Consider the following 27,055-nt stretch of genomic DNA (forward strand, 5'->3'; position numbering starts at 1 on the left):
AGGCGCAGCCACTGCTTCCAAGAGTGGCTATAGCTGGCAGCCGCTAGGACTGCCGATTGTCTCACTAGTGCCATCGTCTTTCTCCCGGCTGACACAATACGAGATTATTACTTATGCGAGGATTTGACGTCACGACATATATATGAGGCTTCGACTCAATCCATTGTTTGAGAATGTTGTAGCTGAAGAAACAAAGGAGGCTTTTTACTTCTATATTTGAATTTGCACAAGCACAGCCGCAACATGGTCTACCAGAACCGCGCAGTGAACCTGGAGGTGCTAACATGCTACCTTCTCGCCGACATCTCTGATGAACAGCTACAGGCGTTCAAGGCGGCCTTTGAGCTCGGAAATTTCGCACGATTCTCTCCCATGCTGAGCATTAAGATTGTTCGCCCGCCCGAGGACTACATTGGCAAATCTCATGAATACATCCGCCGCAAAGAGGATGAAGCCGGCCGCGAACAGCACTTTCTCATTCTAGATGACAGAGCTGTGAAGAACGATGCTGTTTGGTACATTAAATGGTTCGCGGATGATGAGCCCATGGATGACGGCGCTGAGAGCTCAGACGTTTTGTGGAAAATACTCGTCCGAACTGATAAGCTGGGAATGGTTTATGTAAACTACGACATCGGCAACATGTCTATTCAAGAAGATTTGGATGGCTGCGGCGTCGAGTTTCCCGTAAAGGCGGGGTATGAACAGCCTAAAGTATACGATTTGGACATGGACATGCACAAGGAGCAATATCGCCAGCCGACATGGGTCAGAGCCGAACCCCACGAATTCGAATACAACAAGGGCGGCGAAAAGTTTGGAGATTATGTCGCGCCGCCAAGGACACTTGCAAGATTAAAAGATGAGGTCGCAGAAGCAGAGGGCGTGTTGAACGACTGGGTAACGCCTCATCCAGCGGGCCCGTTGCGAATGCCCAATGGGAAGATGAAGGAGTCTCCTGAGGGAACAATGGTTTTGCAACTCAAGATCAACCCCGAATTCCCTTGGCCGCCATTCAAGTGGCCTAGTGGGTCACTATGATCTGAGTATTGATATCACACGCGGAAGAGTGCATGGAAAGAAGTACGAGTTTGAGTGCGCATTATCATAGCTAAATGATGAACTTTTTGATTGGCAATGTATAAATCTATATGCTATATGCGACTGAAACTGTTATGATATGGAAAGCTTAATGAACAACGATAAGGCTAACTGAAAAGAGGACTCGAGCTTGATTAAGTAGGTTAGCTAATGTAGCTAGGTATAGCATGGCTATCATTAACATCGACTTAGAGTAACTATTGACAATTGCATCGACGTTTAACATCTCATGACTCCGGATCAGAAAGACTCCGTTGATGGACAAGCCTCGATAGCGGAATACATATCTCATCACGAGACGTTTCTGCCAATTATATAGGTAGCACCCCGTGGTATTCTACTTGACAAATCAAATACGCCTCTAGTATCATTTACAAGCAATGCGACTCATACTAAAATAGGGTTGAATGTGTCAAAGATTCGACCGATTGGTGTATATACTCTATATTACTCTATATATGAAACAAAAGAACAAAAGTGGTGATTTGCAATGTAAAACGCCTAGCACACGTTCCAACAACATTACCTATATTTCCACATGGTCCTGCCCCAATTAAACACCAGCACACATTTTCCAATGACATGACCAAGAACCAGCGGTAGCCCATACTTGAACCAAGTGAAAGGCTGCCACAGTCTAGGGTTAGGCAACTTTATCATCTTGTCTTGCTCCGTTTTAATCGCCACCTTTCCTACTCGCTTTCCAGAAAATGCTTCGATAGCCTCCAGTATGACATGAACAGTCGCTTCCGGCTGGCTGAGAAATGGGGAGTGGCTGGTCTGCAGCTCCCTGTGCTCGACAGAAGCTCCCATACTTCTCGCCATTCCTACATTCATGCGCTGCGCTATCACTGGCAGCCCTTGATCTTCAATCGTGCCGAGATAGAACGAAGGCACATCCAGCCAGCCAGAGTATGAGTATTCACCTCCCTCAAACAAAGACTTGAGACTATGTGGCGTGAGCTGGGAGACTCGGTACTCTGCCTCGTCTGCTGGCAGGTCGTGGTAAAAGAACTGGCGTGGAGGAACAGCGAGGTCGGCAAACCCAGTAGCTTTATTCACGCGGAAAAAGTGAGGTGCGCGGCCGAAGAATGGATCCATGAATGCAAGTCCTGTAAAAGTGTATCCAGAGGCGATCAGGATAAGGCCAATGACGTGACCAGCGGCTGGGCTTTTTGACGCATCTGCATCCTGAACACCGGCTCTCTTTCGAGCGAAACCCTTGATGACGCTGTTTCCAACCAGGCCACCGTATGAGTGGGCAATGACTACCACGTCTCGTCCACAACTTGTTTCGTCGGAAACTGCTTTCCTGGCGGCATCGAGATCATCTTTGAGGGTCTTGGAGGGATCTCCAGTTGTTGAAGGGAGAGTGACTGCGGTGCATTTTATACCGTGCTTCTCCTGTAGTAAATCGATAACCAGATCGTAGCATGTAGGGCGGTGCCATGCACCCGGGATGAAGACTAGCGTAGGAAGGTTTTGCATATCGGATCCCGGCTGACGGATTGTGGCGTTTGTTGTCTTAACTCAGAAGTATAAGTGAAAAGGTGGTGAATTGCTTCAAGAATGTTGAATATACAATGATAACTGAAAAGAAATGGAGAAGAAGAAGAAATGCGCAATTGCTTGTTTGTTCTCTCCTTGGTGGTCAAATCTTACTTTTCGTACAATTTTTCGGCCTTCGTAGTCGTTCGGCCTGCGATGCGAGGCGAAGTCCGAGATGGGCTAACAAGAAACGGCGCACTATAATCAGTCATGCTGCGCTAAAAAAAGAACGGAGCCAGCAAGAGCAATATATAGGGAGATATACCATCTGCATGCACCTATATAGAATACTCAAATCTAAGACAAATTCTTCTGATAATCTCTCGATGTGTTTACCTATGTTTCTACTACATGTACCAACTCATTCAGAGACCCCTGCAATGAGCTTCCAAAGCGGTGCGAGGGAAAAAAGGATTCGCGAAATGGAAGTACTCACCTTAGGTAAAAGCATGAGCTCTATTTTACGATATAGTCAATGGATGCCGGGTAGGTCACTGCGACTCTTGAGGCTAAGAGTTGGGTGCCAGTCGTTTGTATTTCCCTATTACTCTTCACACCCTTCACTTGCCCTTTTGTATATAGAGGCTGTGAGATTACGCGTCATTATAATACGATATAGGCTACTAATTCTCGGATTTGTTGCTGTTTGCTAGCTAACATCTTTGCTAACTGAATCATACTATTCTCTTGTGCCTAGGTGGTATCTAATAAGTCTACAATTCCTAAACCTCCACCCAACCCACATTGTTCCGGCTTCGCCCAGCGCTGGGTCGGCAATCTAGCCGCAATTCCAAGATACTCGACAGTTATTACCACATCCGGCAAATGATAATGCTATTCCAATAGAGAGAGCATACAGCCACTCCGAAGGATGAGACATTAGTCAGCCTGTGCTTACCTGCAGCTTACCCGAAACTACCTACTTGAACGCACGGAGTTTAGAACTCTAAAGGAAAGAATTGCTTGAGATGCGGCTTTTTTCTGCCAAGCGCTTCATTACCTTATATAAAGAGGCTCCTATTGCATGTGAATCTGATGCACCTTCTAAAACCTCGACTTTTACTGGAAACTTTGTATCGCTTTCTGCCGACGTCTGACGCCTTTTGCAAAACACATCCGCCATGGGTTCAACAGCGCCTCAAGTGCAAATCATCGACAAATCGGATCATACAAAACAGTATGTCGTCACTCTCAGTGATGCGTACCCCCTACCGTCTTTAGCAAAGGGCAACATTCGCATCCGCAGCCGTCTTATCTCTCTCACTACCAACAACTTCACTTATGCTCGGCTGGGTCATGTTCTGGGCTGGTGGAATGTCTGGCCCGCAATCCCATCACTACCAGCGCCGTACGATGACTCTTCCAAGTACGGTCGCATCTCGGCTTGGGGCTATTGTGAGGTAACTGAGAGCCAGAACGACAAGATTCCTGTTGGGACTCAGCTATACGGCTACCTCCCCATTGGAGACTACCCGGAGATCCTTCAGGTGGCTGTAGATGATGAGACTGGTCATGTTTTGGAGACTACAGAGCGAAGAGCCGGACTTATGCATATATATAACCGCTATCTGCCGTCTCCTCCAGGGGTTGACCCATTATCAGCAGACAGGTCATCCGCGGCGTGGGACTCGGTTGCGCGGCCTCTGGTCGAGACCAGTTACTTGCTGAACCGCTATGCTTTTGGCTGGGACAAGACAAAGCTTGTCCATCCATCGGGTGCTCCAGTACCATGGACCTCCGAAGACGCAGATTTGGCAGACGCCGTGGTGGTCTTCTTCGGGGCATCTGGCAAAACTGCTCTTGGCCTCGCCCACCAGCTCCGCCGAGCAAGGCCTGCTGAACACCAGCCTCGCAAGCTCGTGGCCGTGGGATCGGCCAAATCACGAGACTTCACCGAGGGAACTGGTCTGTTTAGCGACGTGTTGCTGTACGAGGAAGTTTCTGGCGGATCCAGTGCCAACGTTGTCGCCAAGCTGGGGATCGATGCCAACACCAAGGTGCTACTGGCCAACTTTGGTGGGCGAGGCACAGCTGATCAAGAGCTGCATACTGCCGTGACTCGCGTGTCCAAGAGCGTTGTCACACTCATGGTGGGCGGCGATCCGACAGGCAATGGGTCTGGATTTGGCAGCATGCCGAGCGGTGCCGTTGTATGCAGTGCTTCTGACCTGCGAGATGCCGCTCTGAAGATTGATGGAGCAACGGCATACTTTGAGAATTCAGCGCGCGAATGGAGTCAATTCAAGGAAGATGTGGCAGCCAAAGCGATGAAACTGCAATGGGGCAAAGGATTACAGGAATATTCACAAGGCTGGGACACGCTGTGCAGTGGGAGCGTCGACCCAACTCTCGGTTTAGTGTATGAGATTTAGGCCTGAATGGTTTGATCGTGCGTAACAAGGCCCATAAGATGCATCCTTGTAAGCTTACCCGAAGAAACAGCCCACTTTAAAATTGAGGCACAGAACTAGGTATGCCTTTGTATGTATTGGATTGCGGAGTAAAACTACGCTTAATAGTGAAGGATTGGAGAGTAACAGAAGCGGTTAAAGCGTCGAAGGCCTGTATCATGCTGGTTAACATTGAGCTTGAAGAAGCGTTGAATAAGGCGATGACACGACAGATGCTGTTGAGTCTTTCGGAGTCGATGAACTAGCCAAGATAGCCGCCGCGAATGATCTTAACCCGCAGGCGAGGACAAAGTGCTCCGTCAAGGGTGGGGCAACAATAGGGACCCCAAAGTGAACAAGTAGGAAAAACGAACGCTAAAGTTGTGAATCTTTCTGCCGGTGGAAGCGGTAGAGATAGTATCAGAAGCAACTGTAGTAAAAGGAGAAGTAAAAGCTACATATTCCAGAGTATATCTGACAACTCTTACAACACATTAACAGTTCACCTAACAAAGGAGCTGTGCTTTTATGGCTGTATTCTTCTTTTAACTTTTTGTCCCCTGCGTGCCCATCTGTACGGGCTGAGCAAGGGTGGCATGCAAGGTGATTGTTTATAATCCTCCCCTCAGTCCATTGCCCACTTCCAAATTTTCCGCTTCCACATTACGTTTCTAATTGTTGTTTGCAACTCTCCGCTTTCGCAAGCATGTAGTACCTGTAGAATACTTCGCTGATTCATGACGCATAGCCTAAATCCAGATGCGACTATCTTGAAGTCAGCCACAGTATGTTACAGGATGTGAAAAAGTGAAACTGTGAGAAGCGCATCTTAACCACGAGCGGCTTGCCTAGTTGAGTGCCACAACAGGCAGGGGAGGAACGCCAATCTTAAATTAAGAAAAGCCAAAATCAAGAGCTAAGAACTCAGACATGGGGTTCGCTGAATAAATAAGCAGCATCCATGTCAACTGTGCCTAGCTTGTCCGCCTTGCTTATGAATGGCAAATTCCGCCCTTAGCCTTGAAGGGCAAGAGAACGTCCCGAATAGGCCGGCTGAAAACCTCATAGTTCAATCATAAACGCATCCAGTGTGGTATTGATAACTTGCCAAGGCCTATGAAAATAGCAGGTAGACCCAGTAGTATCTGCATGAAGCACAGCAACTGAATGTTGGGGTCTATCATAAGCAGCGAACCACCCCAGCCCGTATGGGGTCTGGTGAGTTGTGATCTATTGGGCATTTAGCCGCCGATCTTAAACCTCGCGCCTCACTCTGCAGCCTTACAATTGGTTCTTGCAAGGAATCCTGAATCCTTCAGTAACCCCTTTCTGATGCATTTCTGCCTATCCTTGGCTATTGACCAGGCCATGACAATGGCTAACGAGCTGCGGTGGATTTCGCGGTTGAGAGCCGCAAACGGGCTGATTTCGCCCACGCGAGTCTCCCTCTAGTAGAATCTCCCAGCCCAACTCAAAGATCTACCTCGGGTGCAATTCTATTTTTCTTCTCTATTCTCTGTTCTTTGCGCTTTGTCTTTAATCTATCTACGACGAGTTGCTTCCGTCACCTCGCGCTCCTATGAGCACGCTACCCAGTTATGAGGCTGCGGGGCTGGGGGCGCCCTCAGAAGGTGGTTATTCAGCATTGGAGGTCAACCACAGACTCAGTGGCACGACCGCGCCTGAGGTGTACGGCGCCTACGATGGCTTGGAGGTAGTGAATGGCGAAATGATCGATGCGAGCAACAAGATCAAGGCCGATACAGAAGCAGCCGTTGAAGAGCCGTTGCCACAAAGGAGTCCGCAAAGAAAGAAGTTGTGGCTCATTGTTGGAGCCGTTGCTCTCGTGCTGGTGATTGTGGCCGCCGTAGTAGGTGGCGTTGTGGGATCGCGACATCACAACAATACCACCACAGCCTCGAGTTCATCAGATCCTTCTTCAACTTCCTCTTCGACCTCTTCTTCTTCAACGCCCTCTCCAACCCCTTCATCAACGTCGCCAAACGCTGCTCATTCCAGTTCAAGCCTTTCAGTAACCGGCTGGTGGACAACCACGTCCAGCTATAGCATCCGCCTTTTCTATCAGGGAAAGGATGGACATTTACGTATGATAGGCTACGACTCCACAGATGGCATGTGGTCAACAGTAACAACCCTTCCCGGCCCAGACGTTAGGCTAGGTAGTCCTATTGCGACGTGCAATTATAACACTACCGTGTATTTCAGTTCTGCAGTCAATTCTGGAAATGTAAGTCTTCTCCTGTCCTTGGACACTTTGTGGCTGTGTGCTCTCTTTCTAATACTTCATATTCATCACACAGAATTATACACAAACTGATGTTTTTTATGTGGATAAATTGGGACAAATACAGGAATGGGAGGTCCAAGAGACGCCGGGAGCAGCAACCAGAAACATGAACGGAACCATCTCCTCACTCGGCCTGAAGCCAGGTCCATACTCGAGACTCGCAACATACTGGCCTAGCCTTATCTTCCAAGACGATCTTGGCCAGTTACAAGAAACTTATTATACCACGAGCAGCAAATGGTTACAGAACCCTCTGAGTATCTCTCCACAGAATCATTCAGCCCTGGCAGAGATTGTCTACTCAGCAAGCTCAGCGAGGAAAGGCGGCGGAAACTTCATCTACCAGGGTGATGACCAGAAGCTCCAAGCCGAAGGGAGAAGTAGCTCGACTACCTCATTGAAAGCGGGTTAGTTGACCGTAAATGTCACCACATCTTTGCCAAACTAACTTGAAATCGCAGATGCTCCAGCTGTTGCCGTCCCGTCCGAGTCTCCCATTGGGGCCTTCTCCGTACCGCGAACTTCCAAGGCAGATAGCCCAATGAATACTTACATTCTGTGGCAAGATAAAACAGACGGTATTCAGATAACTTGGATGGATGATGATAAAGGCTGGCAAACTACATCAGCACCAGATTCTTTTGGCAATCCCGACAAGGGCACAGATATAGCTTGCCTCATGCCGTCTGCTTTCTCTTACACCCCCTTACAGTCGAAATACGACATGGCCCGCTGCTACTACTTGGTAGATGGGCGGATAAGAGAGGTAAAATACGATGGCTCAAGTTGGTCCGTTGTCGGAAATGTGCCGCTGGGATGATACTCATTAATTGTACAAATACCCTGTTCCTTTGCTCAGTTTTAGACATATTATAAGTTTCCAGCGTTCCGTTTCATTTAGCTGCTATAAGCTTTAATTAATGCAATATTTCGAGATCATATGGCCTCTCATTCGCCTATAGCATATGTTTCTGTGATACTCGTAACTACTTGACCTTCAAGTCCGAGACACTAAATTATTGGCTTCATTTACATATACACAATATGTAGGCTAATCTAATTGATACAGGCTGTAGGACTACGCAAACGAGCAAAATGGTAGCCCAAGGGGCATTGGAAATACGTCATCATTCCCGCGATATTACTCATAAAGATGCCCCGTGTGATGGCTATTATAATAAGCCCACACAATGTCTCAAACAAACCGAAACAAACGGCTCGTAGTGTCGGATATGGCCAGCGAAAAGATCTCAATACAAGCTCAAAGGGCTTCGAAAAGTGATTTGTCTTTATGAGCTGTCAGAAATAGCAGATTGATTTGGACATCTCCGTCATGTTTTTGGGACCTTTTTCTCTGAACATCGGCGCGGCGTTGAGCGATGATAAACTGCCTCGGAAAGTTCTATTAGATAAACGGCGTACAAATAGATTTTAGGAGTAGCAAGCTGAAGCTGAAGCTGAAGACTTAAACTCTCAAACTATTCATCTCTCTACAGAGGGCATTTTCCAATTCTGAGCACCATGCGTCTTATGTAGCGAAATCTATGTAAACGTCATATGTTCGGGCCAGAGACAGTATTTCAACACAGAGCCACACATCTTTGTTAGATATGTCACTGTTGCAATCGAGACACAAGACTCGATAGTCAAAATAAGATGAGACATTCAGTACTACTCTTACTCAGATCACCATGTCAGCCGTAATAACAAGTATCTGGCGGTGTATATATAGACCGGTCAAATCGCTCGTACTTGGTTGCGAATATCAGATCATTTTGCGATAGTTGGATCAGAAGCTCTACTATACACTCGTCAGCTTTTTAGCCATCATGCGTCTTAGCACCTTTCTCGCTCCTATTGGCATCATCGCTCTGCCACAAGCCGCTGCTCTGGCAATGCCCGATGGCGGTTTGGCAAGGGCAATAGATGCTGCCTTGGAAGATTACGACATTCCAATCGACTTTCATTTCTATCATGATTACGGCATTGTTGACGTCGATGTTACCATCCCAGGCATCAATCTCAAACCCGATCACATTGAGGCGCCTACTCACATCATAGCGAATGCTAGCCCCGTTCACATAAACCAGTGGGATACGGTGAATATTTACTTCAAGAATGACTGGACGGATGCCCATCGCTGGGAAGCTAGTATTCCCATTATTGGACCTACGCTATATGTCGACTTGCAAAGTCGATTTGTCCGATCGAACTGCAAATTGGGATTGAAACTTCACCTCACTGGCACGGGTATCTTGGGAAGGCTGGATGAGAGTGTCGACCTCGGCGAATTCGAACAGGACGGCATCAAGTTTCTGGCGCAGAGCCAGGGTCTATGCTAAATATGCTGGTAAGACAATTCATGTGCTACAATGACGAAACTAGCTTACTTTTTCCATAGAGTGATCACGAGATGATTAGATTTCGGCTAAGCGAGTTGGAAGGAGGATACAGAGTCCTCGAAAGAGTTTTTAAAGTCTATTCTGATAGTCTGCTATGAGGGCATTCAACATGCCTATTTGATAATGCAATAATCCTTTGTTTAACTCTTTTTATAAGTTGTCCTCTTGACAGCAAAGATTCATCTTCTTCAGACAATTGAAAGACGTAACATGTGACTCTCAAAATATCGCGTGCTCAGCAAGGGAATGATTGAAAGGCCCTCTTTCACTATTGCGAAGTATTATGAATGCATGGGAAAATCCTCAGTCATACATCATTCTAAGTATCTTGACAGTGAATTGGGACAAATAGACTATCTACCCTCCTGCTCAATTTCCAAAAGCTATAAGTCATTGCCTGCCACATTGATTCTTCAGCCTTCTTATACAGCCCTAACTTTCAAGCAATGTGGCAAAGTAGCCGGAAAACCGTTTTCCTAATGTTAGAGATTTATACCGGAATAGAGCCAAGTTCAAAAGAGACAAGGTGATTGGGGAAAAGGCCATATTCGCGATGCAAAAGCACAGAGAGCCCCACCCTACATGCACCTTGGTACTCGTGGGCTACTAACCTAACATGCTGGCTAACTGCGTACATGTACCACTCCAGTTGTTAGCTGCTTGGCTGCCTAAGCCGCTATTTAACGTATCACCCCATAGCTTTCGGATCATGTTCTGACAGCTACCCTACCTACTAGTATTCTCGCTTTCATTACCTTATGCATTCTCACTTTCCCCTCCATTACCACGATATTGCCAGGACTTCAGTAGATTTATGCTTACGCTCCCGCCTCATCTCTGATCAAAGACATGGTTTCAAAAGCACTGCACTCGAATCAATCAGAGCAGGGTATAGTTCCGGAGAGCGAAATTCTTGGTATAGAAGGTATAGAATGCGAAACTACCAACGCCCTCTCTCCGCCTCGGGCAGAGAATGCGGAATGCGGCACTGGGTGTGCCATGACGGCAAATCCGGTCTCTAATCCTGCAGCTGTGTATCGTTATTTTTCTCTGCCACCTAATTCTATTCGTCTACTTCGGCTGCAGCCGCATTTAGATGAACATGCTCCGGTGCACTGTCAACTCTTCGAGTATCCTCTTTTGGACTCGGGGAAAGGGACTCACCTCTACGAGGCTTTATCTTATGTATGGGGCTCTGAAGAGAAGCCTAGGCGTATTTCAACCGACGAAGGCGATCTGTATATTACGGAAACCTTCACGCGGCTCTGTTACGACTCCGGGATCGCTCATTCGAACGAATTATATGGGTCGATGCTATTTGCATCAACCAGGATGACATCGAAGAGCGGAATCGCCAAGTTCAAGCTATGGCGAGTATATACGCTAAAGCAAGCCGTGTAATAGTTTGGCTTGAAGAGGCGATGGGCAGCCATCCAGAGGACAGCAAGATCCTAGACAATGCCTGTCGAGCGCTTGAAGAGATAAGTAACGCTGCGAGCGGCCAGCCGGCAAAGCCTTCTGACGACGAGGCAGCCCGCCTTGCAATCCAGACAATTCTTCAGCGATCATGGTTTGAGCGTATCTGGGTAAGGCTCCAGACATCTGATGGAGTCAGTAGGCACTTGCTGATGTTCTCTCTCTAGGTACTCCAGGAGGTAGCTGCGGCTAGGCACGTTGTAATGATGTTTCACTCCATGGATATGGACGGATTTGCATTCTGCACGAGTCTAACCAAACTTAACTACGATTTTAAAGATCCAGCCACGCGAAATCGTATCCGGTCGGCGGCCTACTTAATAAAGGGCGCAGGCCTGCGACCAAAACATCTGGCTACCTTCTCAGACAGATTTTCTCTTAATATCTGTCCTCTCGGGGAGCTAGTAGATATGTATCATAACCGCAAGGCAAAAGATCTGCGGGACAAGATTTATGCCTTGCTTGGTATGAGCTCTGATACTCCAAGAGGCCTACTACCCAACTATAACATGTTGTGGAGAGACCTCTTTCGTCAACTTGTTCACTCTCTCATCGGTGAGCAAGCACTTGTCGAGACCTGGGACGACCAGCAAGTCGCAGTTATCAAGCATGTAGGCTGCGTTCTTGGAAAGGTAGTCTCGGTATCCAGCGCCGGCGCTTGGGACGAGAGACAGAGTATCGATGTTAATATTGCTGTAGACAACGGCTCTGACGACCGGTGGAGGTGGGATGGTTGCTGGACTCTCCAGGCTTCTGCAAAATCCATCCAGCAGGGTGACGTTATCTGTCTTTTGCAAGGCGCTTCAAAGCCTACAATCATAAGGCCATGTGAGGATTATTGTGTCGTTGTCGCAATTGCCGTTACCCCAATAGGAAACAAGCGGCTTGAGGGGACACCTTTCGACTGGCTGGATTGTTCGCGAGAAATACAAGCCTTCCATCGCGAAATGATACTTGTATGGGACTGGGAAACTCCTTGTGAAGAGTTATACGAGATTGACTACGAGTGTTTCTTGAACAATCGAGATTTCATTCTTACAAAGACGAAGAAAGAGACAGATGATCGCTGGGGAAAAGCGGCCAGATTACACTACGTTGGATGGCTATGGAAAGACGCGGAAAGCTATGAAAATGCCATCAAAAACTTCCAAAAAGCCATAAAAACTTACAGAAGAATGTACAGACTCAGGCATCAAGCTAATGAAGCGACGTTCGAAGTATGGTACCAAACTTATACAGCGATAATCAAGATAACTCGTCCGCCGTCACTCTCCGCGCGTTGGGAGACCCTGTTTCTACGCCGGAAGGCTAAAGGGCTGGGGATCATGGCTGACATTCTAGGGCGGAGAGGGGATTATTTCGAGGTCACAGAGAGAGGAGTACTCCAAATCATAAAACCATTTCGGGAAGAATTGTTGAAACTACTCCTCGCCGTACACGGAGACAAGGTCCCAATCACTGATGCAGTGATGAAGACAGCGGTGGGAGATGATTCAGTTGCCACGGAAATATTAACAATATTCTTCGACTGGCGCGGAGATCAAGTCCCTGTTAGCGAAGAGGTATTAAAAGCAGCCGCAAATAACCGTTACCAAGGCAAGAAACTATTAGAATTATTCCTATCACAACGCGGCGACCAAATCTCTATTTCTGAAGGTATAGTAAAGTCAGCGGCCGGGAATTACGGGCAAGCCATGGAAGTTATAAAGCTACTTCTGGACCGATATGAGGACCAGGTCCCCATCACTGAGGAGGTGTTGAAAGTAGCAGCAGGCAATTACCACCATGGCAAGCAAGTCATAGCATTATTTCTCAGCCGGCGTGGAAGTCAGGTCCCTATGACTGCGGAGGTACTAAAACAGGCAGCAAGAAATCCCTACCAAGCCAAGGAGATTATAGAACTATTCCTTGTCCAGCGCGGAGACCAGGTCCCTATTACGGAAGAGGTGTTAAAAATGGCGGCAGAAAATATAAAACAAGGCAAAGAAGTTATACAATTACTTCTCGATCGACGCTATGGCCAGATTCCTATCACAGAGGAGGTAATAAAGACGGCGACTGAGACCTGGGGCAGAGATGAAGAGATAGTGCGGCAACTTTGGTAACTTGCATAAGATCTAAGTAAAATAGATTGCTCTGGCTCATTCAGATCAAGGTAGCTTTTGAACACCACCAACAAATTTGATGCCACGTAGGTAGATATCAGTAGCCTAAGGCATATTTTTCATTTACAGACTAGGGGATCTTGTAAAATTAAATGGAGTTCCATTCATCACAATTTAAGCACATAAAAGCATGGAGCAGATAGTCCATTTACAATTCTAATTGATATCTCTCTACCATTCCTCCCCATTTGCTCAATATTCCCTTACACTAGGATTCTATCGGTTCATCCTAAAACACATCAAACTTGCACAGTATATCGCTGCTTTGGACATTTTCCTCCATAGATCGTGATACCCATCTTCATAGCGGACGAATCGAGAGCATTGCGCCTGCAAGGATCAGACAAACAATACTATGTCTCTATTGAATGTCTCTAATTCAGCCGGTTATAAGTTTGTGCTATCTAGCATAAAAGGGCTGATGCGTCAATCGTGCTCTTGCTCATTTAGCTTCCATTTCAGTTATTCTTCCTAGGCTTCAGATAAACGTAAAGGGGCCCCTTCTCGTATAGAATATAGCATCCGCACTTTTTGTCCCAGTCAATGCTTTCTTCTGCAATCTCAATATCAAAATTCCAAATGAGCTTGGCAAGGATGAGTCGCATCTCGGCATACGCAAGGCTAGATCGGTCATGTATTAGCATCGGTTAAAAGCGAGGCCTTTGCGATGAACCTACTTCTTGCCTATACAGTTTCTAGGCCCAACGGAAAAAGGAGTGAAGATTTGTCTCTTGTCATGCTCAAATCGCGAATCCCCCAGCCAGCGTTCTGGGATAAAATCTTCTGCCTGAGTCCAATATTCAGGATAATGGAACATGGTCCAGTACCAGATATCAATATTTGTCTAGAGTAAAATCTGTTCGTTAGAAGTTATTACGGCTTTTGGAGGAAGACTCGAACGACACGTACCCCTGGTGGCACATAGTAGCCTGCAATGGTGTCTCCCAACTCATTAATAGTTCGCGGAGTTGTGGCTGGAACCGGCGCGTGAAGCCTCATTGTTTCATCCAAAACGGCGAGCATGTAGTTGAGACGGCCAACGCTAAACAAGTCGATCTCTGCTTCATTGTTGAACGCAGACCGGACTTCTTCGCATAGCTTCTTCAGAGGTTCTTGATTCGTACCAAGGAAGTATGTTGCCGCAGAGAGTGCCGTTGCTGTTGTTTCTGAACCACCGATGACTAGAATACCAGCGTTGACAGCAAGCTCCTGTAAAGTTAATTCCTAGATGAAGTCAGCAGATAGAGCTTCGTCTAGGAAGACTCAGATTCCTCCATCACTTACATCTTTCCCTTTCCTGGACGCCATGGAAGCTATGAAGTCTTTTCGATCTGTATCCGACTTCAATCTTTTCAAAACTTTCTCCTCCGATAGCTTCTTGTGTTGTTCAAATTTATCCTTCATCGATTTGGGAATCAAGGACATGAGGATAGCATGAAGATAGCCCATACGTCTAAAAGATGAATCAAATGCTATACCTTTAATGCTTTTAAAAATAAGATCCACCCAGGGGTGGTAGGTAGATTCCTGAAGGCACCCAAATGGTTCACCAAAAGCCAAGTCCCCAACGATATCGAAAGTCGTGTAATTATACCACGCAACCGCATCAATTTTGTCCCCTTTTTTACTTGCTTCTTTAAATTTCTCAAATAGCTTGTCGATGTAGACTTTGATCAGAGGCTGCTGGCTGATCATTGACTGTTGAGAAAATCCGTTTGTCATGGCTTTTCGCATTCGAGTATGGTCGGTACGGGATGCGCCAATGATGCTGTGGGGGACACTCAAGCTGCGGGACTCTTCTTTGCCATTTTCAAGCTGGCCTGGCTTTCGATGAGATGAAAGATCATTCATCGCATCAGGATGGCAAAAAGCTAGATGGTTTGGGGCGACTCGAATGACTGGGCCGTACTTCATGTGCATTCTCACCATTCTTCGGTGGCCTTCGCCAGAGAGCTCTAAACGGGCATAAAATCCATAGTGAAGTGCCCAGAGTTTCGGACCTGGAAATTTTCTGAGAGGGTGGAAAAAAAGATTGTAAATCACAGTGTATGTGATATACAGTAACCCCTAATTCTGTTGTGTCAGGTAACAAGTGGTTCTCAGCAGTGACTAGAATTGAAGATCGTACCGATATGACTGCTAGCAGTGGCAGTGCCACACTGGGCTTTAAAGAAGTATTTGAATCTTGTATGAGCCCCATATTGATGTAGAGTTAGTTGCAATGAAATGACTTCTTTCTCTAAGAGTCATACCTCATGAGAGCACTCTTACATGCCAACAATGAGTCTATTGGGCCCCTAAGTATGTACGGAACTTGAAGACCAAATGGGAAAATGGCTAGTTTATAACCTATTGGGCAATAAGTGTATACAAATCCGCCAAAACTAGACATATTCTATTCTAGCATCCAACATCCTAGCAACACTTCTGATAAGCGGGGTTTGCGGCCGCTTCACGACTAATCCAACGCGGCGCCCCTGTTGAAGCCGCATTTGTGGATTCGTGGACATGGAGAGGCTGGCTGAAAGTCCACTTTTGGTCACCTAGAGCATTGATTTCTTTCCGGTGTGATGTATCATATGCTCGCAATACTTACTACTCGGGATAGTTGCCGGTCGGGGCACTTTCTGTAAGTGATTCTAGGAATTTCTAATTGGGGAAGAGAGCACTGGTCGCCTACTGGTTGTGCACTTTCCTTGTGAGTTGTCTCCTTTAACAGAAGCCAGTCAACTTCATAAACGAGTTTCCAACGCTCATTCACGTTTTCGATCATAATATGTTGACTAGCTGTTTGACACACAACCCAGGCTTAAACTATTATCCGATCAAACCACACGAAGCTCTTACTAGTTGTGCTTTCAGGATATATCTATTCACTTAGTCTTACATACTCAGTATTAACAAAAGCGTTCCCATTTCCCATCTATCCTTAACATTGCACAAGCGTATAGTCCCTTTAAGTAGGCCCCTGTTCTGTTGTGATGCGCTCAGCCCCTGTTGTAATCCTGGCGTTGCACGCTGACCTTCGGGTTCGTAACGCAACGCTTCTACGAAGCGTAAATGACAAGTCACGACGTAGGCCTACATGGGCATCCAAAAGGGAATATTGACCTCATAGACATACTTCTACATTAAGTATGAGTTAATGCGCTTTTCGCTTAGGTTCAAATACCTATTTCAATGCGTCGATCGTAGCGGATAATGTTATCATCTTGCGCCAATTGTGGCCAATCTACTGTTGGTATATCAAAGAAACGTTTACGCTCCTCCAAAACGAAATGACAGGCTCTACACGGGTTAATATTAATAGCGGGCTTAGCAACAAGTAGTTGGATTACTTATTACCTTCTGCCCTCACTAGCAAATCTCTTTCCCCCACCATTACAGCCGACACCCGTATTGGTTAAAAAAGTTGTTGATAAAAACGTCGACGTATCAGCGCGAAAAGAGAATGACAATCTTACTTGTAAAAATATGTATACTCTCGTGATGAAGCAATCTACAAATGCATTCGTAACAGTTTTATTCAATTTGCTGGCTTGTTCATCCATAATGTCTATCTGGCGTTTGGTAACTTGAAGATTACATATGGAGTTATTGTAGCGCATATCATGCGCCCTCCAGGTGTTACTACCAGCGAATTGCACTATTTGTGTGGCCTACCAAAGAAGCAGATCTAGCTGTCTATGCTCTAGCTTTAACACTATGGATTTGTATTACTATTCTTTTCTCTGTATGTTTACTTATCCTGCAGCAACATTGGAAACTCTCTGCGCAAGAATTTATTTCTTGGTACCAAACTAAATAGGCTCCGATTAACTGGCGCTATATAGGAAACTATTATCTGCAGAATCTAAATAACGCATACTATGGAATGCTTCTAATTTTCTGTTTCTGGGCCTAAATTCGTCGGGGTAGAATTCTGCAAATCTGATTACGCCCGCAAGAGATCGGGGTTACTATGACGGGCTATCTAGTACCAGGCGACATGCAGAGTTGAAGACATGTTTCAATTGTATGTCGCATGCTATCGCAGTTAACTTTGAGGGGTATTGTCCGTAACACATGCCCCAAAATTAAGAGCCGAAATATTCTCTTCTTCCTCCATGTTAATATGGGAATTGTGTACAGGACCCTTGGACCAGGTGTGGGCGTATGTGAATTGGTATTGTAGCGCACCTCCCCAGATCGCTCCATTGACAATTGGAGAAAAATTCATGACAGTTGCTTGCTCCTAGTTAGCATATTGTCATGAAGATACTAGCAGTTCACGTTTATTACAGTTGAGTAAAAAAAGAAAAATTGATAAAGGGAAGTATGGCGGACAACATAGGAGATAAGAGCTGAGAACTGTTGACTCACGATCAAGGAGCGTAGGAAACATGCAAAGAATAGCAGCAAACGTCAAATAAACAGTGCTAGGATTGACACAACTACACTAAATCTGCCCAGATAGAATGGACTCATCCCTGAGAGTAGTCAGCATCATGATATACTTTTAGGAGTAATCAAATTGACTTACCCACACCATACCAACAGAGCCTGCAGGGACAGAAAACCACAGCGTTGCTGAAATAGACGGAAGTAGCCCCATAATGCTGAATGCTATAGCGAATACCTGGATACTGGAATAATGTCGCTTGAGTTCTTACTTATAGCCGATGTTTGCTGCTTTACGCATTAAATCCCGCTGCAAACCCTCTACTACAAGGGATGATAGACATCATTGATGTACGTGTATATGAGACTCGACACACCTAATTGCTGCGAATCAGCAGCGCAGGCGAGAAGAGGATCATGACTGATGATATTCTCCGTTTCTAGAAGCATATGCGTATTCTCTGCTTTCGCGGCAGTACCCTCAGTGTTCTCGCATGACTTTCGGGGCGCCATTGATGTAACAAAGTGGTTCTTTCAGTGGCAACCGAGAACCGGTGAAAGAAGCGAGATGAAACGGCAGCAATGCATAGCTCTATATATTCAATCGATGTCTCACCCGCCAAACCTACCTATGATGCTATTCATCACGCAGATCATCCCTGTAGCCAACGTTAGTTAGTAACTGCATGTACCGTGATGTTGGTCATGTATACTGCAGCGACAATTGGGCTCTAGGTTACCCCAGAGCCAGGCGATATGAGATGCGGGGGATCTGGGATTCCGTAATAAATACGACGATCTTTAGCTTACACTATGATTTTCTTCTGATTCAGCTTTGAGCAGCTGGATAATGCTGATATGTGTCGGCTGAAGCCGCGTGTGTCCAAAGAGAATAAAGGCTGGCGACAAGGAGTCGGCGCAAAATCTATAGCCTGGTAAGAAACAGTAGGAACACAATATTGACAGAGAGTACAACTCTTTGAGCGGCTTACGTGATATGAGTATCATTGGAAATTACAATAAAGTTTATGGCGGTTGAATGATCTATATCGGATATGATCCCGTTCGAAGATAAAAATAGCAGATTCACCTATTCGCGCGGATGTTGGATGATTCAATTGATTGCCTTAAGATAAGAGTTATGTTTAGGTACTTGAATCAAGCTATTTCTTCAAACAATGAAGGGATAATAAAAATATATTTTAGCCGTGCATATGTAGGTGTTTTATCGAAGGGCAGCTAGAGCAAGGAATATGCCAAGATGTCCAAACGTCGCAACAGCGACTTGTGTAAACAATCTCTGTCGCACATGCAAATCATTATGAATCAAAAGCGAACAAAAAAATCATGTTAGTCAAGCTACCTCAGCCTTCTGTTAGATTGCTTGATGCTCTACGAATACCAGCCCATACTTTCCATGACTGCATCCACCAAGAGAATAGCTGCGATGACACTGCACCATATCCCAACTGTACAAGTCCCCCCGCCGGTATAGCCTGAAGGCCACTCCACAGTCCTAAATCTCTTCATTACACAGCTTCGAACTTATCAATAGTTATCAAATAACTGCAGCATCTGATAAATCAACAGCTTGAGCTCCCTACGTCATATCCAAGACCAAACCATCCCCTGCCGACAATCCGATCGAGCTCTGCGACATCCGATCCCCGAACCACCGACTCCATCCGTCTCCCTGATTCAAACCCCAGTCTGGCGCCTACTTTTGTCAGCAAAATTGGCCAACAGCTCCCCCAATCACGCAATCGCGCCCTAAACCCCCCCGCCAGAAGACAAGCAGCAGAGCTCCGCATTCGTCCGCCACCAGAAAGGGAAACAATGTACACTCTGCCGGTATTCCAAAAGGCAATAGGTATCTTTTAGCCCTGAAAATCATACAAAAGGAACACGCTTGCTGCCCGTGCAGATCCCATGTAGGTACAGCATTGCTTTTAGCGCTTGCAGTGCAGATGGCAGTGCCCGGGCATTATCCCATTTGGATCGCAAGTAAATGCGATGATGGCATTTGTAATGCTGGTGATTACAATGGAAGGAAAAGGAGTAGATGGATTCAATATATCCAGAGTCATAGCAGATTAATCTATATATAAATAATTCAAGCCATCTGAATATCTCTTACATTTATTCTCCTCCATACAAACTAAGTCACTGTTAATCCTCCTAAATAATTATTAATATTTAGCTCATACCGAGGCTCACCAACCGCTACACTTACATCATCACCACCTTATCCCTCCTCTCCACCACTAAAAAAAATCCGCATAAAAGCTTCCACCCTAACAAACCAACCTTTTCTGTCTCACACATCTCCACCAGCAAAACATCCAAAGCATCCTCAGCTCTTCCATTTCCAACAAAACCTACAATACAAAGTCTCTCAAAAGCCAAACTCCAACGACCAAAATGGCCACCGTCGTCGACATCACCTCCAAAGCCCAATTCGACGAACTCGTCAAAACAACCCCCTACGTCGCCCTCCAGGCCCACGCCTCCTGGTGCGGCCCCTGCAAGGCCATCTCGCCCTTCTTCAACAAGCACGCCGGCAGCTTCGGCAACGAAAAGTACGCCTTTGCGCGCTTCGACACCGACGACGTTGCCGACCTCGCCATGGAGCTCGGCATCCGCAGCATCCCCGCCTTCTTCTTCTTCGAGAACGGCGAGAAGACGGAGAACCTGACCGGCGCGAACCCGACTGCGCTGCAGAAGTTGACGGCGGAGATTGGCGAGAAGGCCAAGAGCGAGGTGAGTGGGAGTGGAAGTGGTGATGGCGCTCGACGAAAGGATTCGTTGCTGTGAGAAAAAAAAAGTATAGAGGAGAACGAAAGATTCAAGGGTTTACAATACGCTAATTCCGCGGCTTTTGTTCATTTAGGGACAGCTTAGCACCAACGAGGACTTTTAAATCAAGAAGAAAAAGATCAACGCAAAACCCGAAAACAAAGAGAGAAATGAGTGACAGAGGAGGATACAAAAATTGACATGGAGAATGAAGGATGGAAAGAGAAACTTGGTTGAGATCAAGTCACATAAACATGAAGCTACCTATCTTCTGGTTCTGCTTTTGAGAGGATACCCCAAAGCTACAGAATGCAAAGTAGAAGATAATGAAACAAAGGTCATTAGATCCGAATTCGCAATCTGATCTCCAGTCTCAACAAGAGAAACTTTACAAGCATATTCCCAGTACTTCATGGATAAGTATAGAAATAAAGAGAGCCATTTAGTATCGCTGTAACATCACTCTATTCATCTGCCTTATCCCCATCCCTCATATCCACATAACCGTATCATATCATTGATTTGCTCTACCCCCAAATTCTACATACAATGCGCCCCACTAATACACAAAAGAGGAGTCTTGTTCCTTGTTCCAACTTCATAAGGCAAAAGAGTGAAAGAGAGCATCATTGTTAATCCTACCACCACCACCATCATGAATTTATCCACCGCTGGGTATAACAAGGAAAAAAGAAGGAGAAAGATATAGACAATAAAAATAAAAAAACTCCACGCTTGTAATATGCAGCCGTAGTGAAGAAAGAAAGTTAAAAGAGAAAAAGAGAGGGGGAGACAAGGATCTGAGGCAACAAGCGTAGATCGAGCATCACAGCTCCTGATTTCCAAAATCAACAGGACAAATGCCCTGGATACCCAAGAAAACAAAAAGCTTGCTCCGAAGAGAGTTTTAAGCTATACTTTTTCCTTTCTCTCTCACAGTCTCTCCCACGTCATCCCATAAAATCATTCTGGCGTGTCATCACTCATCCTCCCCAAGCCAGAATCAGCCCGCTTCTTGGGCAGCGACGGATCAGACTTGTTTTCATCAATGACATCCATTCCCGCATTCGTTTCCTGGGATTTGCTCGCTCGAATCGTTGGCCCCATTGATCTCCTGCGATTGGTCTGATCTTCCACGACCTTGGGCCTGTTGAGGTCGGTAACCCCAATGCTCCTCCGATTGGCTGCCTTGCTAGGGGGCTTCAGCAATTCATTGGCAGCTTTGGACTGTTCTGCTTCGGCAGCAGAAGAAGAGGCGGCGGCGGCATCGTGAGTAGACTCTGTGGGAGAGTTTGCACTTATCGAGTATCGTAGTCCCGAAAAGCTGCCCCTCCACCGGCTGAGATTCCAAAAACTGCCATCTTTGTCGGACTCCTCGGCATCAGCCACGCTGATTAGATTGAAGCTCGGCGTCGGCGGTTGTGATCCTCCGTCCAAAGCTCCAATGGATGGCCTACTCCGCACGCTACCTACAGGGCTGACGAGACTATTCCTCTGGGCGGCACGAACCGGCGAGCCGCTTGGAATAGGTCGTCTTCGGGCTTCGGCTGAGAGATTGACTGCCGTGGATATGTTGGCAGGTGTTTTGCCGGCCTTCATTGGAGAAGCGGATCGGCTGGCTCGACCCTCGTCATCCACATCTTGGCGCCAGCTAATAATTCGATCAGATGGATGCTGGGCAGTTTGGCCTTGGCTCAGATTCAATGAAGTCCGTCTGGACAAGCTTCCACTAGTTCTCGTGATGATGCTTCCGCTTCGTCCCAGCCCGCTCACCTTGCTAAAGGACTTGGAGCCAATCTCCCACATGTTCTGCTGGCGCTTGGTGAATGCACAGTCTTGTCGAAATACCTTGATGGTGCCGGTCCTGTCCGTTGTAACTATAATATTTCCGTCACTGTGTTTGCAACGTTCAATGTAGGCTGGGCTTTCTTCGGGCTTCTTGATGCTCGGCGGTGGGTGGTGGATCTCCGTGCCTGTCTCCGAAACCTCTGTTTGGCTCAGCGCTGCCTCATCAAGACTGCGAAGCAAAACTGGGGGTGGATTGCAGAGGTCGAAAATCGGGTCTCCCGAGGCGCTCAGGAGCTGCCTTGTCCGCGTCGGTGCTATCAGAGCGGTGGTGACAACTTCTGGGTGAGCGTCAAAGCACTCATAAGGTTGACGGTCTTTTGTCTCGGCTTCAGATGTGGTTGTGTTCCAAATGTATGCTTTCCTGTCTTCGCTACCGCAGATGACATAGGTGCCATCATCGCTGAAACGAGCATGGATCTGGCTGGACTGGTTCTCAAGACCCTTGAACTTGACTTCGAGCATCCTGCTCTTCAAGCTATAGATTCGCACGCGCGAGTCGTTGGAGCTAATCAGTACCTTGACCTCGCCAGTTCCCGGGTTAGCGGCTGTCTTGATGCCTGTGATTTTGCTACCCTTGGCGTTTTTTCCCCTTGAGGATCGGACATGGATCTGAAACTTTAGTTTAAGCCCCTCCGTCTCGTAAAACGAGCACATGCCATTCAGCACGCCGCAAATGGCCATCTTTCCGTCGGGAGAAAAAGCCACGGCCGTGATGAATTCGTTTGTAGACGCCGAGAAGGCGACTGTTTTGTCTGGTATGTTCCACAATCTGAGCTGAGCGTCCAGGGAGCCGGCGAGAAAAAACCGGTCGTCGGTAGGATGAAAGGCCACCGAAGTAACTAGATCGTGGTGCGTAAACGTAGCAAGACATTCGTCTCTGCTGATATGCCAGAGCTTGACAGTCTTGTCCATTGATGTCGACAGGAGGAAGTTGTTTTTGCTCCAGCAGAGGGCCAGCACTTCGCCGGTATGGCCTTTGAACTCGTGGATCGGCTTGTTTCGAAATACGGGTGCGCTGAGCCGCTCCCCTCTACTATTTCCTTGCGCTTCTCTTTCTGCTTCCTCCTCTTGCTCATGCGCCTTGCGCTCATCCTGGGTCGATAGAACAGCAAAGACTCGAACGACCTGGTCCTTGCCCGCTACAGCCAGGTAGCGGCCGTCAAGGCTGAACTCGGCCGCCCAAATCGCATCGCCAGCTTTGAGGAGTTTTGTTCCCACCGCAGTGGCAGGGACGCGGCCTTGCGACGGCTCGTCGTCCTTCTCCGGCTTGGGACCCAGCAGCTCCTGGGCCAAGAAGAGGCGGTTGAAGTCTCGACGCTTGCTGTTATGCGCCCTCACGCGAATATAACGGGGGGGTTCTTTGTAAAGCGGGATGTAGCCGCCGCCATCGCTCATGACGGACATGGGAGCACGAGCGCTGCTCCCTTCGGTGCGCAGCTCGCCGAGCTCGGAGTCGGAGTCGGGCGCATCGTCGTCGTTTTTCTTGAAGGCGCTGCGCATGGCCAGGCGGCTCAAAAACGAAGTTCCTTTCCTAGAAAGATGTGAGCTTGCTGGATTCTTTATCTAAAACTAAAAGCCCAAGGCGCAACATACTTTCGATCCTTGGGCAGGTCGGCGGAGCCATTTGCCAAGCGAGCCGTGTTCTCAATGGTTATGCTCTTCTTGGGAAAGCTCTCTGTCGTGGGACTGTCGGCTTTGGTCGAGTTGCGCAAGCGCTGGGCGAGGGATGTCGCTGTCTCAAGAGAGCCGCTGTTAGTCCTCAGAAAGATTTGCTATAGCCAATGACGTTGATGTCAGTAATCTCATCGTATAAACGCCGTCTAAGACAAATGCAAGTATACAGGTATATATGCTTACATTGCTCAAGGGATCCAGCGTCGCCGCGGCCGGCGGGGTCGAGGACAGCGTCCTGACCGACACATTCTTGGTCTCGCGGTCTTTTCCATTCTGCAGCTGCTGGGTCGAGATGCGCGACAGGCGAGTTGTCGATCGCCTCACAATGGGCACGGGCTGCGACTCGGAGTTGCCGGAGGTTCCGTTGGCGGAATGCTTGGTGCTACCGTCTTTCTTGGGGGCCAATTGGCTGTCCACAGGTGCTGGTATTGGTGGAGGCATATTCCATGCTGTGATGGCAACGGTTGTGGAGGAAACAAAGCGCCTCGCCGGGAAGTCGCAGCAACCCGAGGGCGATGATGGCAAGTTGTGGGTGTAAGTGGTGCTGCAGTTTAAGAGTTGAGTTGAGTTGAGTCAGGTCCAGAGGGTCGAATCGGTGTAAGGGGGCCTGGCTAGGTGAAAGGATTTGAACCGTAAGTCAGCGAAAGGCTGGCTCGAAGCAGCCAATCCTGGGAGCCTCGCAGAAAAGTCGAGAAGGTCGAGTCACGAGCTGGCCCCGGCCTGGGCTTCACATCCGAATCAAGTCAAATCAAATGCAGGTAAAACGGACTCCGGACAACGTCCAGGGTCCGAGTGGGCCGACTAAGCTTCTTTATAAGCGGGAGCCTTTTTTTCTCTTTTTTTTTTTTTCTTCAGCCCCTAGTAGAGAAGCTATAGTAGGTGTATAAGCAGAGCCAATCCGCGGGCTCCGGGTACCTTGTCAGGGACAGCTGTGAAGGATCAAGGCGGCTCGTTCTCGTTCTGACGCCTTGAATCCGCGCAGTCTGCGGAGCTGAGACAAAAGCAGTTGAAGAGGCCAAGTTGCGATTCGAGATCTCCAACCTCAAACGTCGATGGTGGAGCGGCGAACCAGGGGCCGCAGGGCGAGCTTAATATCCCAGATGGAGTAGTTGTAGGTGGGTAGTATTCAAGGCACGATGAATGGGGGGCACGATAGTATTATCGCTTGGTCATGTAGTGATGCAGCCCATAGAATAAAACAGGCGGGACGAAATACAAGCTGAAGCTGGTGAGAGAAGAAGCCGAGGTGGAATGACGAGAGGATAAAAGAAAAGGCCACCGGCAGTTAGTTATTATTTCAAGGCCCGATCCGAGTACGAAGGCGAGAGAAAATTCAAAAGCGAGTCGCACTTGGCGCAGGAGCCTTTTCAAGTCTGGTGCCAAACCCCCAATCTCGATGGCTAGAAACGGGTAGTGCTGTACGAAGCAAGAGTACCAGAACCAGCTAACGACTAAACTACTAAGGCGATGGCCGTGTACGACCCGCTGCCAAGAGAGCCCGATGCCCCGTGGCATGATGACGCAGGGCATTCATTGTCCGTGTTTTGACAAGTACTGTGCGCCTTGCAGGAGGATCCAAGGCTGCCTTGCCGATGCGTCGCTGTGGAGAGAGTCTATTTTACTCTGTCAGTTATTATTCCATCGGCGCCCCTTGGAACGTGCCGTCCCATGATCCATGCACTGCTATTGCCAGTGAGCGTTTTTATTTTAGGGGCTGCAGTTGGTGGATTAGTGAGCGATTAGAAGACATGGAGTCTGTGAGCCTGGAGAAGCTGGAGTATCAACTACTGTACAGTACCAAAGCCCAAAGCATCAGCCAAGCTCCAAGCCAAGCTGGCCGCCAGACCGTGTGCAGATGCTCCGTAATTATTTTCTCTCTACTGCAGGACCGGGGCGATTTACGCGGGCGAGTGCCGGACTGTTGCTCCGGAGCTGCTCTCGTGCATCCAAATACGCGTAAAGCCGCCTCTCTTCCATCAATTGTCTCATCACTTCCGCCCAAAGCTGCCTCGGTCCGACCAGCTTCCAGTCCCCCCCGCCAAGAATTGCTGGGGCCCGTGAGCGCAAAAAGCGAAATGAGTCTCGCCGTGATGATACGCGCAGAACGTGCATCCAGAGAAGCAGATATCACTCAGTGGATGATTCTATTCTTGTATCTACAGGCATCTCATGTCATACCAAGCACAGCCTGCTGTCAATCTCAGGGCCCTGCTGTGCGGCGCAAATCTTCTGCAGCCCGCCACGCGCATCAATGACTGCCAATGACTTCATCTCATCCACTCTTGAACCCCCAACTCCAGATCCTTGCAGCGCCCATTCCAGCCCCGTCTCCGTCCCCAAGAGCTCCCACCAAACCTGTCACAGTTGCGTTTCCTCAGTCTAGAATTAGAACTTACACCAGATCGAATTAACCGGGAAAAGCATGTCCACAGCTGCCATATGGGGCCAAGCCTCTGTTTGCTTTGCATGCTGTTTACTTTGCATGCAGTAAACAGCAACCAACATGGCATTCTCATCTGCATCTAATGACGCGGCTGCCCCATTGCTTGCGCAAGTCATGAGGGTCCTCGAATGGAGAGGCTTCTTCGGGCAAGGTGTGCTGAACGGCTGAGCAGTCAGTCTCATCGCCGGAAAGGGACATCACAGCGAGGCACCAATTAACAGCAGCTGAATGCGAGGATACAAGGTGGTTGACGCTTTGTCTTGATGTCCCGCAGCTGCCTATCTTGGTATATCCACCACCATGTTTCAGAAGAGCGAAGGAAAAAGACTCAAAGATATTTCGATACCGGCCGACGGTCGCTTCTAAGCGGCTGGCGGAGAAGCTTGGAGTAGGATCATAAGTTGCTTGACGTGCAGGATTGTTGAAACAAATGCACAGCAGCCAAAGATCAAATGATTTTAAACTAGACCGTTGTGGGTTCAAAAAACATCAACGAACCAGTACATGTGAAAGAGACGAGTTTA

At 47.6% G+C, this 27,055-nt stretch overlaps 9 protein-coding genes across 9 annotated transcripts; 6 read left to right on the top strand and 3 right to left on the bottom strand.

Annotated features, from left to right (window-relative positions):
• Positions 1 to 243: 243 nt before the first annotated feature.
• TGAM01_v205957 (hypothetical protein) lies at positions 244 to 1,041 on the top strand (the record flags this gene model as incomplete). The annotated part of the gene is made up of 1 exon (XM_018802951.1): positions 244 to 1,041. The coding sequence occupies one exon, from the start codon at positions 244 to 246 to the stop codon at positions 1,039 to 1,041; it is 798 nt and encodes a 265-aa protein (XP_018663717.1).
• Positions 1,042 to 1,623: 582 nt separating this feature from the next.
• TGAM01_v205958 (hypothetical protein) lies at positions 1,624 to 2,589 on the bottom strand (the record flags this gene model as incomplete). The annotated part of the gene is made up of 1 exon (XM_018802950.1): positions 1,624 to 2,589. One exon carries the CDS (start codon positions 2,587 to 2,589, stop codon positions 1,624 to 1,626), a length of 966 nt encoding a protein of 321 aa, XP_018663716.1.
• A 1,181-nt stretch (positions 2,590 to 3,770) lies between these two features.
• Positions 3,771 to 5,021, top strand: TGAM01_v205959 (hypothetical protein; the record flags this gene model as incomplete). Its single annotated transcript, XM_018802949.2, has 1 exon — positions 3,771 to 5,021. One exon carries the CDS (start codon positions 3,771 to 3,773, stop codon positions 5,019 to 5,021), a length of 1,251 nt encoding a protein of 416 aa, XP_018663715.1.
• Positions 5,022 to 6,618: 1,597 nt separating this feature from the next.
• Positions 6,619 to 8,167, top strand: TGAM01_v205960 (hypothetical protein; the record flags this gene model as incomplete). The annotated part of the gene is made up of 3 exons (XM_024549760.1): positions 6,619 to 7,287; positions 7,361 to 7,754; positions 7,809 to 8,167. The coding sequence occupies 3 exons, from the start codon at positions 6,619 to 6,621 to the stop codon at positions 8,165 to 8,167; spliced, it is 1,422 nt and encodes a 473-aa protein (XP_024405519.1).
• Positions 8,168 to 9,176: 1,009 nt separating this feature from the next.
• On the top strand, positions 9,177 to 9,689 carry TGAM01_v205961 (hypothetical protein; the record flags this gene model as incomplete). Its single annotated transcript, XM_018802947.1, has 1 exon — positions 9,177 to 9,689. The coding sequence occupies one exon, from the start codon at positions 9,177 to 9,179 to the stop codon at positions 9,687 to 9,689; it is 513 nt and encodes a 170-aa protein (XP_018663713.1).
• A 1,427-nt stretch (positions 9,690 to 11,116) lies between these two features.
• TGAM01_v205962 (hypothetical protein) lies at positions 11,117 to 13,330 on the top strand (the record flags this gene model as incomplete). The annotated part of the gene is made up of 2 exons (XM_018802946.2): positions 11,117 to 11,335; positions 11,393 to 13,330. 2 exons carry the CDS (start codon positions 11,117 to 11,119, stop codon positions 13,328 to 13,330), a joined length of 2,157 nt encoding a protein of 718 aa, XP_018663712.2.
• A 518-nt stretch (positions 13,331 to 13,848) lies between these two features.
• Positions 13,849 to 15,590, bottom strand: TGAM01_v205963 (cytochrome P450; the record flags this gene model as incomplete). Its single annotated transcript, XM_018802945.1, has 5 exons — positions 13,849 to 14,011; positions 14,068 to 14,234; positions 14,300 to 14,614; positions 14,675 to 15,457; positions 15,519 to 15,590. The coding sequence occupies 5 exons, from the start codon at positions 15,588 to 15,590 to the stop codon at positions 13,849 to 13,851; spliced, it is 1,500 nt and encodes a 499-aa protein (XP_018663711.1).
• Positions 15,591 to 20,191: 4,601 nt separating this feature from the next.
• Positions 20,192 to 20,584, top strand: TGAM01_v205964 (thioredoxin 1; the record flags this gene model as incomplete). Its single annotated transcript, XM_018802944.2, has 1 exon — positions 20,192 to 20,584. One exon carries the CDS (start codon positions 20,192 to 20,194, stop codon positions 20,582 to 20,584), a length of 393 nt encoding a protein of 130 aa, XP_018663710.2.
• A 945-nt stretch (positions 20,585 to 21,529) lies between these two features.
• On the bottom strand, positions 21,530 to 24,529 carry TGAM01_v205965 (hypothetical protein; the record flags this gene model as incomplete). Its single annotated transcript, XM_018802943.2, has 3 exons — positions 21,530 to 23,945; positions 24,008 to 24,186; positions 24,272 to 24,529. The coding sequence occupies 3 exons, from the start codon at positions 24,527 to 24,529 to the stop codon at positions 21,530 to 21,532; spliced, it is 2,853 nt and encodes a 950-aa protein (XP_018663709.2).
• Positions 24,530 to 27,055: the final 2,526 nt, after the last annotated feature.

This window comes from Trichoderma gamsii (genome assembly GCF_001481775.2).
Source record: "Trichoderma gamsii strain T6085 chromosome Unknown Scaffold_19.2, whole genome shotgun sequence".
NCBI classification, from domain to species: Eukaryota; Fungi; Ascomycota; class Sordariomycetes; order Hypocreales; family Hypocreaceae; genus Trichoderma; species Trichoderma gamsii.